Below are 21032 nucleotides of genomic sequence, written 5' to 3'. Positions count from 1 at the left end.
ACTTTCTACTCATAAGAGCAAAAGAGTAAGAGATTCATAAAAGAAAAGACTGAAAGATTTTATCAAATAAAAATTTTAAATGTCTATGTAAAGAAAAACATTTAAACTTAAAAGGCAAGAACTCTAAAAACCAAAAAAGCAAAACAAATGGGAAATGCCAAACTTGGGGCAGGGTGGTGGTGAAGAAATTCCCTTGAAATACACTAAAAATATGATAGCTTTGTATTCACCATTCTTTCTGAATCCTTAAGTACAGCTTGAAAGACTATGTCTTTACTAAGCAAAATAAACTCTTCAATAATGAAACCAATAAAATCCACACTAGTTAAGTCAGGGGAATGTTGTGATATAGAAAATGAAAGGGTTGTGATAATAAAAAATGAAATGAAAGCAATGGAGCATGAGGACAATAATCACTTGTCCTCTGCATGTTACCATGTAGCAAAAAGTAGGAGGAAAACACATAATCCTTTCCCCACAGCAGTCTAACCCAAGTGTGGACTAAACTTAGTTCACCTAGTCATGTGCATGTCTGTCTATGTGTGTGTGCATGTGTGTGTTTGTATATGTGTGTGCATCTCTGTTACAGAATCTTCTTAAAGAATGAAATATAATATACAAATAGCATTAAAATGTATTGATTGAAATTTGAAGCAGCTTCATTAAACACTTAATTGTACGCAGGTCTCTTATTCAGATCTTAAGATATATAGCTCATGTCAACTCTGAACAAGAAAAGTCAACTATTGTATGTTAACAGAATTGAAATCAATGGGTAAGAAACAATCATAAGTCACCACCATGAGGGTTCTTAACATACTTACAATATACAATATCATGTTTTCAGTCTAAAAGCCTAAAAAACACATAATAAATTTATGATGGTTGTTTGTACAGTTGATCCTTGAACAACACAAGTTTGAACTGTGCAGGTCCACTTTTATGTGCATTTTTAAACAAATTCACTAAAGTACTGTAAGTGTTTTCTCTTCCTTACAATTTTCTTAATGACATTTTCTTTTCTTTAGCCTACTTTATTCTAAAAATACAGCATAGGATACATATACAACATATATATTAATTGACTATGTTATTGGTAAGGCTTCTGTTCAACAATAGGCTGTTAGGAGTTAAATTTAGAGGGAGTCAAAGTTATTTTCAGATTTTCACCTGTGTGGGAGGTCAGTGCCCCAACCCTTGCATTTTCAAGAGTCAGCTGTAGTTCTAAAAATTCTGAAACAACATTCAATTAATAAATTGATTTCAACTATACATAAAAGAAGATAATACACCACAAATTGGTTTATACTAGGTATGCAAAATAGTTTAATATTAGAAAATCCAGAAGTATAAGTTATTACATTAACAGATAAAAAAGAAAACAGTCGTTTGACCAAATTCAACATATATTAATATAAAGTCTTAGTAAATTAAAGATAGGAGAAAAAATTCTTATACAGAGAAAGAATGTGTATGAAAAATGAGGCACAAACATCATCCTAACTGGGCACTATTAGAATCATTCATTTTAAAATCAGAAATGATGCTCACTTTATTTCATGTGGCATTGAAAGCCCTAGATAGTACAAGAAAGTAAGAGGAAGAAAATACAAGAATAAGATCTAGAAAAGAAAAAATAAAATTTACTATTTACAGCTGATATGACGGTTAACATTAAACACACAAAAAGCTATGGCTCAATATTAGAAAAAAATAGAAGCACCTGGCAAGCTGTCTGATCATAAGATTCATATATTTTTAAAAGTCAATTGTACTTTCATTGTACTATCAGCAAACAACCGGAAGATACTATTGTAAATCAGAGAATACCAAGTACTAGGAATAAATGTAATAAATGCAACATCCCTAGAAAGAAAGTCACAAAACTCACTAAAATATATTTTAAAGACTTAAGTAAATAGAAAGAATAGATTCATGAGTAGAGAAATTCAGCATCACAAGATGTCAGTTCTTTCCAAATTAATCTATAGAATCAAAGCAATTACAACCAAAATGTAATAGGATTTCTATGGCACCTCATAAAATGATTGCAAAATGCACATAGGACAGGAAAAGGCAATAGCGAGGGCACTTCTGAAGAAGAAAATCAAGAACCAGGGACTTACCCTAACAAATATCAACAATTATATAAAACTAATTAAGAGGGGTTGCAAAGATAGATGAATTAACTAACAGACTAGGATAATGAGCCCAGAATATAATGAGCCCCACATATATATGTAACTTTGGTATCACAGTATATAAATTCCAGCTCTAAAACTGAGATATGGTATACAGTAGAATATTATTCAGCCTTAACAAGGAAATAAGTTCTAACACATTCTACAACATGGATGGACCTTTAGGATATTATTATGCTAAATGAAATAAGCCAGTCACTAAAGGACAGATGCTGGGGGCACTGGCATTGTGGGTAGAGCATGCAACTCTTTTTTGTAAAGATTTTATTTATTTGTTCATGAGAGGCACACAGACAGAGGCAGAGGGAGAAGCAGGCTCCCAGGGAACCTAATGTGGGACTCAATCCTGGGACCCTGGGATCACCACCTGAGCCAAAGGCAATTGCTCAACTATTGAGGCACCCAGGTGCCCCAAGCATGTAACTCTTGATCTTGGGCCCATGTTCATGAGTTCAGGCCCCATGTTGGGGATAGAACTTACATGAAAGAAGAAAGAAAGAAAGAAAGTAGGAAGGATGGAAGGACAGAAAGAAAGACAATCGTATGATTCTACTTATATGTACCTAGAATGACCCAATTCATAGACATAGAAAGCAGTATAGTGGTTGATAATCCATAATTTTGGGACAAATAAATGCCCTTTTCCTTGCCATCTTATTATATGGTTATCTGTTGGAAGTTAATGAAGGTGGAAAAAAGGAAAAACTGTATTAAATGTTTATTGTGAACACAACCTTCAAAATGCTTGCAAAAATGTGATTTGTGTATGTGTGTATATATACCTATATATAACATATGAACTTACAAATACCAAATTTCATTTTGAAAGCTGAGTAATGACAGAACAGAAATGAATGCAACAGTCATGGGAACATCTGTGTTTTCATCCTGGGAAACTGTAGAAACATGAGCAATAAGAAATTTAATTTAGCATTCAAGACCTACAGATAATATTTTTTCCATGTCTTTGTGACAGACACTGGTCAGCTATGAGAGTAGTCTTCCCCAGACAGTACATTCCACAGAACAGTAACTATGACAAAAATGAATTACTACTTTAAAACCACCAATCAGAATCCAAGAAGAAGGCACAGGTTTTAGATAACTATCCTGAAATAATGGCAAGATTAATTGATCACAAACTATAGCATGTTGGAAGCAAACTACTGCATAAAGAAATCTGCCTTATGTAATACAAGCATAACAATTAAACAAGCGATTGTGATCCCCTTTTTAAAGATGAAGTAAAAGATGAATTATTGAATCGTATACATGCAACAAATAAGAGCTTGTTCAAAAAGAAGTGGGAGGTGAAAGTTGACAGATGAGAAATCAAGACAAATGAAGCCTTTACATTTTTTTCATGTTTTTCTCCAAAAATCAATACACATAATTTTCTGAAAAACAAATGTAGAAAAACTTCACATAAACTGTTACTCAAGCAAAACACAATTTCTAAGCATTTTAACCTACTTATAAATCACACACCATATATAAAATGTCTAAGTTATTCCATACAATTAATCATATTACATATTTTCTTGTATTGATACAGTCTTACAACAAATTTTTGATGAATATGTAATACTCCATTAAGGAAATATAGATTGTGTGTGTGTTCCCTCCTCACTCCTAATCCCCGGTCCTTCTACAGATCCAATTCCTGTTATGTTTCTTGTATATCTTAACATTCCAGATATTTGTACATATACAAGTGGGTAAGTGTGTGTTATGATAGCATACTAAACCAACTTGTCTCCCTTGCTTTATTTCCTTACTTAAAATATTTCATAGAGTTAATTATTATTGCAATATCATCTGCCTTTTTATTTTGTAAATTGAGGTAAAACATACATGACATAAAATTTGCCATCTTAACCTTTTTTATTTATTTATTTTTAAGATTTTTAATTTACTTATTCATGAAGGACAGAGAGAGAGAGAGAGAGAGAGAGAGAGAGGTAGACACACAGGCAGAGGGAGAAGCAGGCTCCATGCAGGGAGCCCGACGTGGGACTCCATCCCGGGTCTCCAGGATCAGGCCCTGGACTGAAGGCGGCGCTAAACCGCTGAGCCACTGGGGCTGCCCTTAACCTTTTTTTAAAAAAAATTCTTGGAAGACACAGAGACACAGACAGAGGGAGAAGCAGGATCCTTACAGGGAGCCGGATGTGGGGCTCAAACCCCAAACCCAGGATTACACCCTGAACTGAAGGTAGACGTGTAACTGCTGAGCCAACCAGGCATCCCACCAACTTAATCATTTTAAAGTGTGTAGTTCAGTAGTGTTAAATACATTCACGTTGTTGTGCAACCAACCTCCAGAACTTTTTCATCTTACAAAATTGAAATGTTATACCCATTAGTCAATAACTCTCCCATTTCCCTCTCCCAACCCCTGCTACCCACCATTATTCTATTCTCTGTTTCTATAAATTTGAGCACCCTAGGGACTCCAAAAAAGTGGGTTCATTCATACAGTATTTGTCTTCTAGTGTCTGCTTATTTCCCTTAGCATGATGTTCTCAAGGTTCATTCATGTTGTATCATGTGTCAGAATTTTCTTACTTTTTACAACTAATACTTCATTGTGTGTATATGCCCATTTTGTTTATCCATTCACCCTTCAATGGCTATCTGGGTTGTTTCCACCTTTTGACTCTTGTGGGTAATGGTATGAACATTGTGATCCTGCTTTAAATTCTCTTAAATTCTCTGGGTATATATACCCAGAAGTGGGATTGCTGGATCATATAATACTTCTATTTTCAATCTTTTGATAAACTATCATACTGTTTTCCACAGTGGCCACACCATCTTATATTCCCAGCAACAGTGCACAGGTTGCTAACTTCGGCATATTCCCACCCATACTTGCTGAGGGTAGCCATCCTAATGGGGGTGAGGTGGTACCTTACTGTGGTTCTGATTTGCATTTCCTAAATGGTGAGTAGTATAAAGTATCGTTTCATATACTTGTTAGCTATTTTTTAAAAAGACTTTATTTATTCATGAGAGACGAGAGAGCAGAGGGAGAAGCGGGCTCCCTGTGGGGCCTCACACGGGACTGGATCCCAGGACCCGGGGCCACGCCCTGAGCGCAAGGCAGATGCTCAACCGCTGAGCACCGGGTGCCAGGGAGAGTAAGCCTGGCTACGCAGCCCGGGGCTCTGAGCTCTTTATGCGTATGCCCAGTCCCTGGCCGACCTCGGGGTCGGCTGGAGATGACGGGCAAAGAGAACGAGACGCGGTACGGGGAGGAGGCTGGGGTGCGGGCCGCCGCACAGCCCCATCCGCCAGCCCGCGAAACCCTCCGCCCCCCAGGCCGCTCGGGGCCGGCGGCGGCCGCGCAGACCGGGACCCCCCGAGTGCACGCGCCGGCCCCACCGTCCCAGGGGGACACCCAGGCCCGCCCACCCAGACACCGGGGACAGCTCTGCAGCCCGTCGGCCGACCAAGACCAGCGGAGTCTCCGAGAAGGAAACACCCGCCCGCCTCCTGACCCCGCGGCCGACGCCGCCTCCCAGAGCCGAGGCACAGCCCCGTGGGCGCACGCCCGCCCGGAGCGCCGGCTTCCCGCGAGGCCTCCCGCTCCGGCCCCGCCCCCGCCCGCGGCCCCGCCCCCTACGGTGTCCGGCGCGTGCCTGGAGAGGGGACCCAGAGGGGGCGGGGCCAGACGGGGACTGGGCGGGGCCGAGGACCGGTCGGAGGTGAGGCGATGCCCGGGGAACCGGGCCGGACGTGGGCGGGGCCTAGGCCGGGGCGGGGCCGGGGCGGGGCCTTGGCCGGGTTCCCGCTTTGGCGGCCCCCCCGCGCCCCCCCGCGTCGCCCTGTCCCGCGTGCGCCCCCGCGCGGCGCGCCCGGCCATTTGCGGGCGGAGGGCTGGAGGCGGTGGCGGCCTCCCCGCCCCGCGCCCGCCTCCCCTTCCTGCTAGCGGCCCGCCCGCCCGCCAGCGCGCCGCCGGCCGCAGCGCGAGGGAGGAGGCGGCGGTCGGAGCGGCCCGGCAGCCGGCGTGCGGAGGGACGACGGCCGCCTGCGGAGATGCTGGGCGTGGCGGCAGGAATGACCAACAGGTAAGGGCCGGGCCCCGCCGGACTGCGCTGCGCGCGGCCCCGCCACGTCGGCGGCGGACCGACTGCCGGCCTCCCCGCGGCCCCGGCTCCGCGCTGGGCGGGCGGCCTGCGTCCCCGCGCGCCGCCCCAGCCCCTCGCGCACCGCGGCGGCGTCTGCAGGCCCGGCCGGCCGCGCCGCCCGGCTCCCGCGCTCCCCCGGGGCGCTCCGGCCGGTCTGGGGCGGGGGGCGGGGGGGCGGCGGTCAGAGGTCCCGCGGGGGCTGGGGGCTGGGGGCTGGGGGCGGCCGCGACCCCTGGGCGCCCCTCCGCACGTGTCTGCGGACCTGGGGTCGCTGTGCACACCCCAGCCGCTCTCAACGGCTCGTCTCAGCTCTGGAAAATAAAGAACTTTCTGCTTCTGATGCTGACGCCTGTAGGTACTTACTGGATCACGAGTGAAAACCCAGACATTTAACGTATCTTATTCAGTAAAGAAACAGCGAATCCATGATGTGTTGTTAGCAGACATAACACATTTTTATGAAAGTAGTAGTTTCCTAAACAAAAAGTAGTGCGACGAGTGGTGTTCCTTTACATTTTGCAAATCTTTTAAATGTCTGGCATAGTAGAAGAACAACCAGAATTTCCTAAATGCTCTGCACTCTGTTGGCCGTGTGTTTTTGGCTAAACTGTGAAGAAAATCTGATCTTACACAAATACCTCGTTGGGGATGGGGGGAGTGTTTTTAAAAGCTTTTGCAGATAATTGTGGATACACCCAAACTGGGTAAATGGTAGTTTCTTAGAGATTCGTTTGGATTTGGAATCTGAAGCTTTATCAGGTGAACTTTTCACACTGTAACTAGATCAAAATTCTTTGCTCTATCCTGCAGTTTGAATGGACTCGTTACCCACTGTAACGTCATATGTTTGTCATTTGGAAAATATCGTTCGTAGACTTAGGCAGATCTTCCAAATGGTGACACATTTCATTACACAATACTGCTAGATAATATTTGTTAACATTACCACTGATTGCATTAGAAACGTGTTAGGTATTGAGAACCTCTCAAACTAGAGGCAGTGGGAACAAATTTTCTACCATTCTGAATTTCACTTGAAAGTTTGATTTGTGTTATTGGCAGGAAACTACTGTCAATTGCTTCCCCGCAAACTGAGGGACTCATTTGAGTTTCAAGAAATGCCTGCAAAACAAAAGTCTAAAAATGAGGGCAGCCCCGGTGGCTCAGCGCTTTAGCGCCGCCTGCAGCCCAGGGCGTGATCCTGGAGACCCCGGATCGAGTCCCACGTCGGGCTCCCTTCGTGGAGCCTGCCTCTCTCTCTCTGTCTCTATAAATGAATAAATAAAATCTTTTTAAAAAAGCCTAAAAATGATAGTTTATCATTAATAAGTAAAATGGTATACCATGAAGAAAGCATTTGGTTCACCTCAGCGCTCAGGGATGCGTGCTTTTCCTGCAGACAGCTATCTTACTTTGGTATGCAGCAGGACTCCCTTTTCATCACAAGTAGCAAGAAGCTCAGCGGTCAAGATTTAATAACATTAATAATTTGTACCACTTCATCAAGGCTGCTTTTTCAGTTTTTGAAAAATGTATTGAATATTAAGTCGATAGAAAATTAAAAATATATATGATATTAAGAATAATGATATAGTGGATGCACAGTATAGAGAATATAAACTGTTCCTTTTAAGACCCTTGAACACCTCCCAGATCTAGTGTCTGTCCTTTATCCCTCCTCCTTTTTTTTTTTTTTTTTTTTTTTTTTGGTATTAAGCACCTTCATGCTGTTGGATGATAATTTTCACCATCCATCCATCTCTGAAATTCTTTTTGCCTTGCAAAACCAAAACTCTATACCCATTAAACAACGACTTTCTGTTCCTCCCTCCCTGCCAGCCACTGGGTAATTCCTATTCTGTATTCTGTCTCTGATTTTGACTGTTCCAGGTACCTCACATAAATGGAATCAATCACACAGTACTTGTCTCTTTGTGATTGTCTTATTGCATTCACTTAGCACAATGTACTCAAAGTTCATGTAGTAGCATGTCAGAATTTCCTTTTTAGAGCTGAATAATATTCCATTGTATGTATATACCAGTCATTTTTTTAAAAAATATTTTATTTATTTATTTATGACAGACATGGAGAGAGAGGGAGAGGCAGAGACATAAGCAGAGGGAGAAACAGGCTCCATGCAGGGAGCCCGACATGGGACTCGATCCCAGCTCTCCAGGATCACACCCCGGGCTGAAGGCGGTGCTAAACCGCTGGGCCATTGGGGCTGCCCCATTTTTTTTTTTAATCTATTCATCCTTTGATGGTTACTTGGGTTGCTTCTGTGTTTAAGCTACTGTAAGCTACTGTGAATAATTCTGCTATGAACATGACTATGCATTCTTTAATTGAAATTTTTGATAGATTCACCTGCAGTTATAAGAAATAATTCAGAGAGATCCAGTGTATCCTTTAGCCAGCTTCCCCCAATGATAATATTTTGTAGTGTAATATCACAAACCATGTTGCCGGTAGTAATAAAATCCATCAGTCTTACTCACATTTTCCAATTTTACTTGTTGTCATCTGTGTGTGTGTATTTCTGTGTAATTTTATCACAAGTAGTTAGTGCATGTATTATCACCACAGTCAAAATATAGAATGGTGAATTCCAGCACCACAAGGATCCCTCATGTTGCCATGTTATACCACACCCACCTCCACGTTTTCTTCCTCCCTCTTAAAGCCTGGAAACCACTCATCTGTTCAACACTTCCAAAATTTTGTCATTTCGAAATTTATATAAGTAGAATCATACATATGTAACCTTTTGGGACTGCCTTTTTAAAAATGCAGCTTAATTCCCTGGACATGTATCTGAGTTGTACATATTGTAGTTCCTTGTCGTAGCTGAGTAGTACTCTATGCTATGAGTATGGGATAGTCTGTTTGCCAGTTGAAGGACATTTGGGCTGTTTCCAGGTTTGGGCTATTAATAATAAAGCTACCATGAATGTTGGTGGGCAGATTTTTATGTAGATACAAGTTTTCCTTTCCTTTGGATAAATGTCCAAGCGTGCAATTTCTGAGTTGTATGGTAATTTCATGTTTCACTTTCTAAGAAACTGATTAACTGTTCTAAAGTGGCTGTACCATTTTCATCAAAGATGTTTGAAAGAGAAGTTAGCATTCTTTTCCTGCAGGTCCATGGAAGTGAAGAATTCAGTCCCACCACCAAGCTGCCAGCAGTTATACCCATCTTTGCTTTTTGTTAATCACTGCAAAATGTCACTACAGTGGAAAAGGCTTACAGCAACTTTTCTGGAACTTCTTAGTGTTGTTATCAAAAGAGTTTGATCTCCCAAACCTCCTGTAAAAGTCTTGGAGGTACCCCCACCACCCCTATTTCGTCCAGAGTTTTGAGACCACATTTGGAGAACCACTGTTTATGACATAATCCTAAATGATGAGGGAAGTGGATATTTGGTATATTTTTAAAAGAATATATAGAAAGATTTCTCTTAAAATATATACTAAAGGCTTTTTGTTCTGCGTGCTTTCTAGTTTGGGGGAGTTTTACTGGGATTTACTAAGACTTGAAGAACCACATTGGAAAAAGCAGTTTTCTGCCCTTAGGGATTTTCCTGACTAGATAGGCAGTGTTGTTATGAAAAGGGAAAATGTCATGGCAGTGTCTTCCTGAAACTTCAGTGATCTATGCCTGTTTGTATGGGTGAGGACGTTGGGCTCTTCATTTTTAAGAAACTAATGAAAATTAGGTGGTGGAAAGATAACCTTCAGTTCTGGTGGTTCCATGCCCTGTAAGCTTAGAGAAAACAATCTGTTAGGACTGCGGTCTTCATTTTTTTTAGTATTTTATTTATTTATTTATTTATTCATGAGAGACAGAGAGAGAGAGAGAGGCAGAGACACAGGCAGAGAGAGAAGCAGGGTCCATGCAAGGAGCTCTATGTGGTACTCGATCCTGGGACTCCAGAATCACACCCAGAGCCAAAGGCACATGCTCAACCGCTGAGCCACCCAGGCGTCCTGCTGTCTTGTGCTTTTCATCCCTTTGACTAATTTATTTTCGAAGTGGAAGTTTGCACCCCTAAATCTCCTTCACCTCTTTTGCCCTTGCTCCCTGTCCTCCACCACCAGTTTGTTCTCTGTGTTTATGAGTCTGCTTCTGTTTTGTTTGTTCGTTTTTGGTTTTTAAATTCCATGTATTATCGTTCCCATCCCTTTCCTCTGTGGTGGCCCCTTGAACCATCTTTTCTCTTGCCAAACGTGAGTACAGCACTTGAACTTTCCTTTCTTCCTACAGAGGGCCTTTCTGCCGCTCCCCTGGGTCAGAGAAACTCCCAACAGCTAAGCAGATCCTGTAATGGGAGAGCAAAGCTTTGCTCTGAGAGTCTCTATTTTTAATAGTGTTGTGTTTGTTCTTCAGATAATCATTTAAATACACCCCGGTGTAGGTCATGTTCTTAGTTAGGGTTGCACTTAAATAGAAGGCAAACATCTCAGGCCATTTGTCGATTTTACATTTCTTGTAATTATGCCTTAAGTTGTGGTTTCCCACCCACAGGAATATCATCTACATTACCTGCTGAACTGTTGTTCATGTTGTCTTCCAAAAACTTCGATTTTAAAATACTTGAGAAGCAAAGGCTGCTCTCCCTGCTGCCACACACTATGCATTCTGCCCCCATGATGCTTTTATCCCCCTCATACCAATATCATCTTTTCTCTTATTTGATCTCATCAGACATTTCCACATTGAAGCTCACTGGCAGGAGAGGAAGAAACATTTTCCAGCATTTTTTTTTTTCATGTTGGAACATATTTTGGAATTTGATGAATCCACAGGGACATATAACTTAGGGGTTGGGAAGTTACAGATAAATCAGGCTCCGGATAGTGTGTTCTGTGTAGGGTAGGAATAAGAGTGCTAGAAATTGAGTTTGAACTGAGAGATGTGTTGGAGGTGGGAGACACTTGAAGTCTAGAGTCTTATCAGGATGTCTGAGGGACAGGTGTGATCAAATGAGACAAAGGATTTAAAATGTTTATATGCATGCACAGTCTCTGTACAAATATGGAATCATAGTCCTGTTCTACAATTGATTTTTTTTTAGGATTTTAAAAAATTGCGGTAAAATACACACAGCAAAATGTACCATCTTAATCATTTTTCAGTGTGCATTCAGTGGCATTAAGTACATTCACATTGCTGTGCAGCCATTGCCACTCTCCATCTCCAGAACTTTCTCATCATCCCAAACTGAACCTCCAGGTGATTGAACAATGTTTACTTATATTTCTGGCAATTATTATTTTTTTTTTGGTAATTATTTTTTTAACTTAATAAGCTGTCTTACAGGTTTTCCTTTGAGGCATATCTAGACCTACCATAAGTTTTTAACTTTAGGTTTAATGGCTGTATAGTAGTTCACAATACACATGTGATATGATTTATATAACTAGTCCTTGGTTGGACATTTTGGGGCCAGTTTTTTGTTATTAAGAAGTCCTATGAATATCCATGCCAGTATTCTATAGGAGATCCCTGAGTGCAGAGTGGGTATGTGCATGGATGGTTGGGCCCATGTTCTAATCCCAGCTCTGTCCCTTCATGTCTCTATGGCCTTACCTGGTCAACCTCTTTAAGGCTAATCATCTTAATTTATAAAGTAATACCATCTTTCTCAGAGAGTTGTTGTGAGAAGTAAATATGAAGGCCAATATAAACATTTCTGAAAAATACAAATGAAACTGTTAATAATTGTTGCCCCTGGAGAGGGTGTCTAGGAATCTAAGGAGTTTAGGAATCTAGAACGAGAGGGAAATTTTCTTACTATATACCTTTTTGTACTGTTTTGATATTTTTTAACCACATGTGCATGTAAAATTTTTTAAAGAATCTGACATTACGCCAGAAACATAGTAGATGCTCAGTTAATGGTAACTGTAGTTGGTGTAGATTTTTCCTGTCATCCTGGTTCTTTTTTCAGAGCTTACAACTTCTACTTCACTATGAATGGCACTGATACAGTCACTTGTTATTTCTTCCTTTCCTTCACTCTCAATACCCACATTTTTGCTGAGTTCATACCTTAGAATTTTCTTTGAATCCATATTTCTTTTTTTCTTTCCTTTCTTCTTTTTCACCTTCATCCTGGTTATCTTTTAAGTGAATGTAAGATAACAATAGTAACACTGGGAAAGACAAAATTCTGTGTGTGTTCCTGTTTGTCATTTAAATGTTGATAAAGAACAGATTCTTTTAAAGATGTTATGGGATTTGTGGTAGGGTTTTTGTAGCATACGCTCTCTGTTAGCATATACTGAAGAGATAGTTACAGTAACATGAAGATTAAGAATTTTTCCTAGCATTTAAAAAATGGCTTCATATGTGAAAAAGTTGAAATCTACTAAACTAGTGTACTCAATACTTTCGTGGGTCCACTGTAGTAGTCCAGTAAGAAGTTCCTTTATTTTGTAAGTCCGGAGTTGCATAGAGAGGTAATTTTTATTTACCTCTATTCAAGGCCACAGAGTGAGTTAATAGTAGGGTTAGGACTAGAGCCCAAACTTTGAAGGTAGTGTGACGTCCTCTCTGCTGTACTATGCTAGTTTGTTCTGTTACTTCATTCAAATTGCACTGTTATAGTTTGTTACATATATATTTTATCTTACTATCTATATTGTAAGTGCCTTGAGGGTTGAGACTTTGATATTTCTGAGCCCCATTAACATATTGGTTCTAGAAATGTCTGAATGAATTATTAAATGTTGCCTTAGAATTGTTCTATTACAAAGGTCCTGGATGTCACTCTCTTTCAAGTGGATTCCTTTTGGGAAATGTGTTCTTGGGGACATGGCATTCGTAGGCACACATGATGGTGATTGTGTTTCTTCATTCCCAGAGACTTGGGGCTTCTTGTCCACCACCCTTGTCTACTTCCCCCACATGGCACTGTCTGAGAGATTCCTTCCTATGGCAGACTTCTTTACTGATGCATCAGTTAAGTGAAATATATACCACCTGCTTAAACAGATTGTAAATTATTTCTCATTGGCAAATGTTGGAGTTGCTGGTTTTGTTTTTGTGTGTTTGTTTTTTATTTTAAAGTTGGGCACATTGCTATCCCATATGGAATCTGCTTTACTAATATAGCATGGAAGAGAGGGTGGGTAATTGCTGCCTCTGCCACAGCTTGTTGCCCATCTTCTCAATGCAGTAGATTCCACAGATTTTTAATGTAAAATTTTTTTTCAAAGATTTTATTTATCGGGACGCCTGGGTGGCTCAGCAGTTGACCATCAGCCTTTGGCTCAGGGTGTGATTCCCTCATCTGGGATCAAGTCCCATATTGGTCTCCCGGTAGGGAGCCTGCTTCTCCCTCTGCCTGTGTACTCTGCCTTTCTCTGTCTCTCATCGTAAAAAAAAAGATTTTATTTATTTATTTGAGAGAGACAGAGACAGCGAGAGAGAGCATAAGCAGGGAGGAGAGAGAGAAGCAGGCTGCCCCCTGAGCAGGGAGCCCAATGTCGGGCTTGATCCCAGGAATCTGGGATCACAACCCAAACTTAAGGTAGATGCTTCACCTCCTAAGCTAGCCAGATGCCTCTACACAGATTTTTTAATGTGCAGGGCACAGTGCAGGTGCAACTGTAATGACCAAAAAGGCAGATAAAACGGGTCCCAGATCATCTAGGTATCTGTTTGCCTCTACTACCATTCATGTTGGCTCCAGATTTTCCTAAAGCACCACTTCAGTCACATTACTCCATTTTTCAAAATGTTAACAGGACTTCTTACTGCCTATCAAATAAAGTCCATAGCCTAGAGCCTAAAGTTGAAGGCTCTTTGTGCTCTGGCCCCGCCTGTCTGGATAGCTTTGTCACACACAGTTCCCTTTGTCTGTGTTGCTGTTAAACTCTTACCTACTTGCCATTTTCTGAAAACCTTTGGTGTTTCCTGTTTCTGTGTCTTTGCTCATGCTGTTCTTTTGGGCCAGAAAATCATCTTCTCCTGTATCTTCTTGGCACTTGTGGCAGAACTGCCACTTCTCCCATGAAATAACACATTTCTGGAACTTTATCGAGCCCTCCTTGTGTGCTTAGGGAGTTAGGGATTTGGAGCTTGTATCTGCTCTCCCAAAGCATTTTCACTTTTTTTTTTTTGGTAGTTATGAGCTTCTGTTTTATGTCATAGTTGTTTGTGTATATGTCTAATCTTTTCGGCCAAATTGTAATCTCTGAAAGTAAGGGAACGTCTTAATCAAAATTCATTAAATGTCCAAAGAAAAACAAACTAGATTTAAATGAACTGTATTTCTCCTTTTATTCCTTCATTTGTTAGTGAATTGAAAAGTTCAGAGCTGATTCTGCTTAGTGCCTGTGACATTGTTTGAATAAAGTCACCAAACTGAGTAAGGCAAGATAGCTTTCACATTTGGTTTAACTTAACAGTGTAATGTATACTAGTGGCAGAGACCCAGCACCCGCTGAACATTAGGAAGAGATTTAAATGCTGTTTAGTCATCCTTGTTTAGATTATTTCATCTCATTGCCAGGCCACTCTTTGAAAGCTTTCTTAGTGATAACTGCCTTTATTAATTACCTACTTTACAAAAGGTCCTTTAAAGGTATTAAACATCTGCATAACAGATCTTACCTTCACAGCCACACCATGAAGTAGTGTGTTTAATGCCCATTTTACAGATGAGGGAACTAAGTTAAAGAGGTAAAGAACTCACCAAGTCACACATTAGTGACAGCGCTGGCATTCACACTGTACCCACAGAGGCATGTGTCTCTTCCATTCACTTCATTGTTCAGTAGGTCAGAGCTCTCTAGTTCTTTGCCGAGATTTCAAGACTTTCTCTTACCTTAGCATGCCAACTAGCCTATCCAGTTTTATTCCCTACTACTCTTTCTTTACATCATCTTATTGCCAACCATACCACAGTATTTATTTCTGAACTTGGTTTTTCCTTTTTTGTGGGGTAGAGGGTTCATCCATTTTATTTTATAGTTTTTCTGAATTGAGATCTAAGTAAGGTTTGCATGTTTGATAAGTTGGTAAATTTGTTAGTCTCTGTTGTTCATCAGGTCCCAGCAGCATGGTTTTCTTTTTACCTTATATATTCTAATCTTAGAGTTGAAGAATCTGGCAGTCTGGACATGCCAACAGGTGCAGACCAAAAAACCACAACCAAGGAATGCTCTCTCTAGCCAAGGACCAGGTGAGAGACAGTCTAACAAGACATAAAACATTTAGACAGTACATGTTTTACTCCAACCAAACACCCAGGAAAAAGTGTGTTCACATCCCTCCTTATGCCAGCAAAGGCCAAGTGGGGAGCCTAGACTTGCATCCTCATCAGGCTGAAACTTGACACTCCAGCATCCCTGTCATGGTGGGGTCAGCAGAGGCCAAGTAGGGAATCAGGACTTTCATCCTCACCAGCTGGTAATTACTGCCTGTCTGCTCCCCCCCACCCCCCCACCCCCGCCATTATCACAGTGTCAGTACAAACACACCCACCATTAATGAGGAGTGTATGTCTTGTGTGTCAGCAGAGGCCAGGTGAGGAACCCATACTTATACCTCTATCTGGCAGTAATGAGGGAGCTCCCTTGTTAGAGTGATTTCAGAGAAAACCAGTTTCGTAACATAATAAAAATATCCATGTTTTATTAGGAAATCATTTGTCATATCAAGAACCTCTTAAAGTGAAGAAAAAAAAAAACAATAAAATAGATCTCAGCACCAAGATGACGGAAACGTTAAAATTATCTGATAAAGAATTTTAAAGCAGTCATATAATAAAAATGCTTCAGTGAGCAACTGTAAAGATGCTTGAAACAAATGAAGTCGAAAGCCTCAGCAAGGAAATAGAAGATAAGATATAAAGAGGATTCAAATGGAAATTCTGCTGCTGAAAAATATAATCATGAAAGTTAAAATTCAATGGAGGACTCAACAGTGGATAGGTTCGACTAAAGGGGGTTGAGGAAAGAATCAGTGAACTGGAAGATTAAAATAATAGAAATTACCCAGTGTGAATGAACAACAGAGAAAATAGATGGTAGGGAGACAATGTCTCAGGGACTTTTGGAACTATAACAAAAGAGCCAATATTCGTGTCATTTGAATCCTGAAAGGAGAGGGAAAGAGGATGGGGTAGAAAAATACTAGAGGAAATAATGGCTGAGAATTTCTCCAGATTAACAAGCAAACGTACCAACTCAAGAAGCTGCACAAACAGGATAAATCCAGAGAAATTCAAGCCAAGACATCATGATTACACTTCTGAAAACTAAAGATACAAAAAAACTTTGAAAGTAGCCAGAGGAAAAAAAATGACATCTTTCCTTTATAGAAATATCAAACTCTTGGTTTTGGCTCAGGTCACGATTTCAGGTTCCTGGGATTGAGCCCCTGTTGGGCTCTGCACTGAGCAGGGAGCCTGCTTTTGGATTCTCTCTCTCCCTCTCCCCCCATTCATGCTGTCACTCTCTGTCTCTAAAATAAATAAATAAATCTTTTTTAAAAAAGAAAGAATTAGAGCAGAAATCAGTGAAATTGAGAACAGGAAATGAATAGAGAAAATCAGTAAAAATCAAAAGCTAGTTCTTGGAAAAGTTAAAAAAAAAAAAAAAGTGATAAGGCTATATATCCAGGCTAAGAAAAAAAGAGAGGACACAAATTACTAATACCAGAAATGAAAGAGGGGATATCACTATAGATCCTATGGAGATTAAAATGATAATAAAGGAATATTGTGAATGACTCAATGCCCACACATTTGATAATTTACTAGAAATGGACCAATTCCTTGAAAGACACAGTCTGCCAAAACTCACACAAGAAAAAATAGATGATCTGAATAGGTCTGTATCTATTGAAAGAAATTGACTCAATAAATAATAATCTTCCAAAACAACTCCAGGCTTATATGGGTTCACTGGCCAATTCTGGCAAATAGTGTAGGAAGATTTTTTTTTTTTAAGATTTTATTAATTTATTCATGAGAGACACAGAGAGAGGCAGAGACACAGGCAGAGGGAGAAACAGGCTCCATGCAGGGAGCTGGACGTGGGATTTGATCCTGGGTCTCCAGGATCACACCCTGGGCTGAAGGCAGCGCTAAACCGCTGAGCCACCCAGGCTGCCCAGATTTTTTTTTCTATAGTATTTCAGGGGATAAAACTAGAAGCAATACCTCCTAACACATTCTATGAAGCTAGCACTATCCTATCACCAAACAGACAAAGACATTACAAGAAAAGGAAACTTCAGACCAGTATCTCTTGTGAACATAGATGCCAAAATTCTCAACAAAATTTTAGCTTGAGGGACACCTGGTTGGTTCAGTGGTTGAGGGTCTGCCTTTAGCTTGGGGCATGACCCTGGAGTCCTGGGATCGAGTCCCATATCGGGCTCCCTGTGTGGAGCCTGCTTCTTCTGCCTGTGTCTTTGCCTCTGTCTCTCTGTGTCTGTCATGAATAAATAAATAAAATCTTTAATAAAATATTAGGTTGAGTCCAAAAAAGTATAAAAAGAATTATACAGCATGACCAAATGGGATTTATCCCAGGTATACAAGATTGGTTTAACACCCAGAAAACAATTTTATTCTTAATACTCAGATATTAGAAATAGCCCAGATGTCCTTCAGCGGGTAGATGTTTAAACAAAGTATAGTTCCTTTGTCTCATGAAATACTATTCAGTAATAAAAAGGAATGCCAGGCTATTGATCTTTGTGACAATTTGAATGGATCTTGAGATCCTTGGGGCCATTATACTTAATGAAATAAAAAAGCCAGTTTCAAAAGATCACATACTATGTGGTTCAATTTATATAGTATTTTCTAAATGACAGAATTCTAGAGATGGGAAACATATTAGTGGTGGCCAGTGGTTAAGAGGAGATAGGGATGGGGACAGAGTTTGGAGAGGAGTAGAGTATGGATACGAAAGGGCAACATGGGGATCCTTATGGTGATAGAAGTTTCATGGTTGTGATGTTAGTGTGCTACATTTTTATAAGATGTTACCATTTGAAAAAACTGGGTAAAGTGTACACAAGATATCTTTGCATTATTTCTTAGAACTGCATGTGAATCTACAATGACCTTAAAACATTTTTAAAAATACATGTTCACCTAAATGGGCAACAGTTATCATTTTTCCACCTGTTCCCCATTGGAACTTCTATAGACTTATTATACTGCTATAGTTTTCTCAGACAGCAACTATTCTTAAGTTTCACTAAAATTCTCTAAGAGTAAAATGAAGAGTCAATTAGGGTAGGGAAAATAAATGTTTCTAGGACACCTGAATTAAATTACTGTGCTGTTCATTTCCTGTCTTGTTTACCAAAAGCAGAGGGATATAGGAAATTGAAGCAGTTATCTGGGTAATCCAAACTCTCTGGGTTGGACCCTCATGTCTCCAAAGGGAATGGCTGAAAGATCTTTTTTAAAGAACACTTTATTTTTTATTTTTTTTTTATTATTATTTTTTTTTGTTAAATTTTTATTTATTTATGATAGTCACAGAGAGAGAGAGAGGCAGAGACACAGGCAGAGGGAGAAGCAGGCTCCATGCACCGGGAGCCTGATGTGGGATTCGATCCTGGGTCTCCGGGATCGCGCCCTGGGCCAAAGGCAGACACCAAACCGCTGTGCCACCCAGGGATCCCTAAAGAACACTTTAGATCTCAGATTTCTCAGTCTCTGTCAGAAACACATGTGTGCACCTGCACTCTCTCTCAAATAAATAAATAAAATCTTTAAAATATATATACACACACATTTTGAGTAAAGCTTTCTTCCTCACCCTTTGGATTACAAGTGGCAGTTAGACTCTGACTTCATCACACAACCGGTGTACTTCCCAGTGGTTGTGAGGATGAACTTGAAGTTGCTGGGAAGTAGATCAGTCGTAGTCCAGAGTGGTAGACAGCCTGACAGGACCTTGTTGGAAATTGCCAGCATCCTGCGTGTCACTGAAGGACACTGGGGGAGACGTGGAATTTGGCGAGCCTGAGGATGTCTGTCTTTTTCAAACCGTCAGAGCGTGGCAGTGAGAGAATCTTCAGAACAGGTTAGCTTGCCCACTGCTGCTGGCTCCAGGGCCGGATGGATGCCCTCTGAGGTAGTGGTTCAGGTTGTGGTCCTGGGTTTCCAGAGACAGAAACAGTCAGATAAATCAGATGAAAACAGAAGTAGTCAGATAAAAATGACATGAGTGTAGTCTAGTCTGTAATTGAAGAAGGGACCTTTGGCATTTTGACTTAGGTCTCTACCCAGCTAACACATATAAATACAGGTTAAAATTTAGCCAGATTCCTCAAACTTGACTTGAATGCCACTGTCTCTAATGGGAAAGTTGAGAACAAATATTCATTCACTACTTTCACATTTTCTCATTTAGAGAGCGTGTAGGAAAATGATGTCCAGAATATCACAGTTTCTGGTCATTGCCCACATTAAAATACATTGACCAATTCCCTTGGGTTCTAGTGAATGGCTGTCAGAATAGGTCTTTCTTTGGAAAACAATGTAGATTTTGTCACAGCGAAGCATGTTTTAGGGAATATGATGTAGTCCTCTTTAGAAACTCGAAATGAAGTAATTCATCCATCAAATGAGCAGCCTTTTGTTTTAGGAGTGTGGGTAGTGATATTTTTATAATAGTCACGAATCCTTTGTAAACATGGCTAGAGACTAGTTTTGTGTTTTAAAATTAGTCCAAGAAAGTAAGAGCTTTGTGACTAGCCCCATGACATCTGGAAGCCCATTTCAGGTGGTTGAATATATTTACAAGACTGAGAATAATGATGAAAACACTGTGTTTAAAAATATCTTGAAGGTATATGTATAGGACATAGGCTCTTTGTTTTATGAGATGAACCAGATTTACAATGTTGTAACTTTGAAGTGGATGGAAGGCTAATGTCTGAAATAATTTCATGGCATTTCTAGACCTAATGTGTTCTCTCTCTCTCTCTCTCTCTTTTTTTTTTTTTTTTTTTTTTTTCAATGCTGGCTAAGTCACATCTCAGGGCATTTTTTTTTTTTTTTGTCTTTTGGGCATTTGCCAGATTTGTACAAAGCATGAAACATCTGCAGACATCTGCTTAAGGCAATTTCTTAATGCTTTCTAATAGAATGTTTTAATCATGAGTACTATTATACAATTGTACAAAAGCTACTTTACTTTTGGTACTTTATTTTAGACCTGGGTTTTCCAGGACTTTCAGGTGCTTTCCCTTTGGGAATGTTACTAATGATGACAAAAGACATTGGTGAAGTGTAAAAAGTGATGCTTAATTTTAATACATAGCTCTGTTTTGAATTTAACAAAAAGATAAAAGTTCCAGTGATTCCTCAAAATTTCAGAGGTCTTTTTTTTCCCCACAAAGGTCAGTTTGGGACCGTGAGACCAGACTTAAAAAGAAGAGTTTTCTGAGCTTGAGCCCTTTTGATTTTTAAAATAAACACCCACATCTTTCTGTTAATGTATTTGGTCATTTAGAGTGCTTTCTATGAAGGAAGTTGTGGTGATAGGTTCTGGAATGTGAAGCCTGCAGAGGCTGATTAAGAGGGTGATGGGAACTCCAAGGATACAGTGCTTGGGAACTTTTTAGAGATGAAATTTTCTTATGCTCAGTTAGTGTTAATCATGCTTTCCAGGAGGAAGCAAAATGAAGCATTGCTAGAGATTAGCTGAACAA

The 21032-nt window shown here is 40.4% G+C and overlaps 1 protein-coding gene across 1 annotated transcript in view; it reads left to right on the top strand.

The window, feature by feature from the left end:
• Positions 1–6115: 6115 nt before the first annotated feature.
• LIMS1 (LIM zinc finger domain containing 1) overlaps positions 6116–21032 on the top strand; it is a 146955-nt gene continuing 132038 nt past the window's right edge. Inside the window, exon 1 of the mRNA XM_077914860.1 lies at positions 6116–6274. Within this exon, the coding sequence (XP_077770986.1) occupies positions 6243–6274 (32 nt within the window). The 5' untranslated portion in view covers positions 6116–6242. The remainder of the gene's footprint in view (positions 6275–21032) is intronic.

The sequence above is a fragment of the Canis aureus genome, chromosome 11 (genome assembly GCF_053574225.1).
Source record: "Canis aureus isolate CA01 chromosome 11, VMU_Caureus_v.1.0, whole genome shotgun sequence".
Taxonomy (NCBI): domain Eukaryota; kingdom Metazoa; phylum Chordata; class Mammalia; order Carnivora; family Canidae; genus Canis; species Canis aureus.
This window is presented reverse-complemented; position numbering and strand designations above follow the sequence as displayed.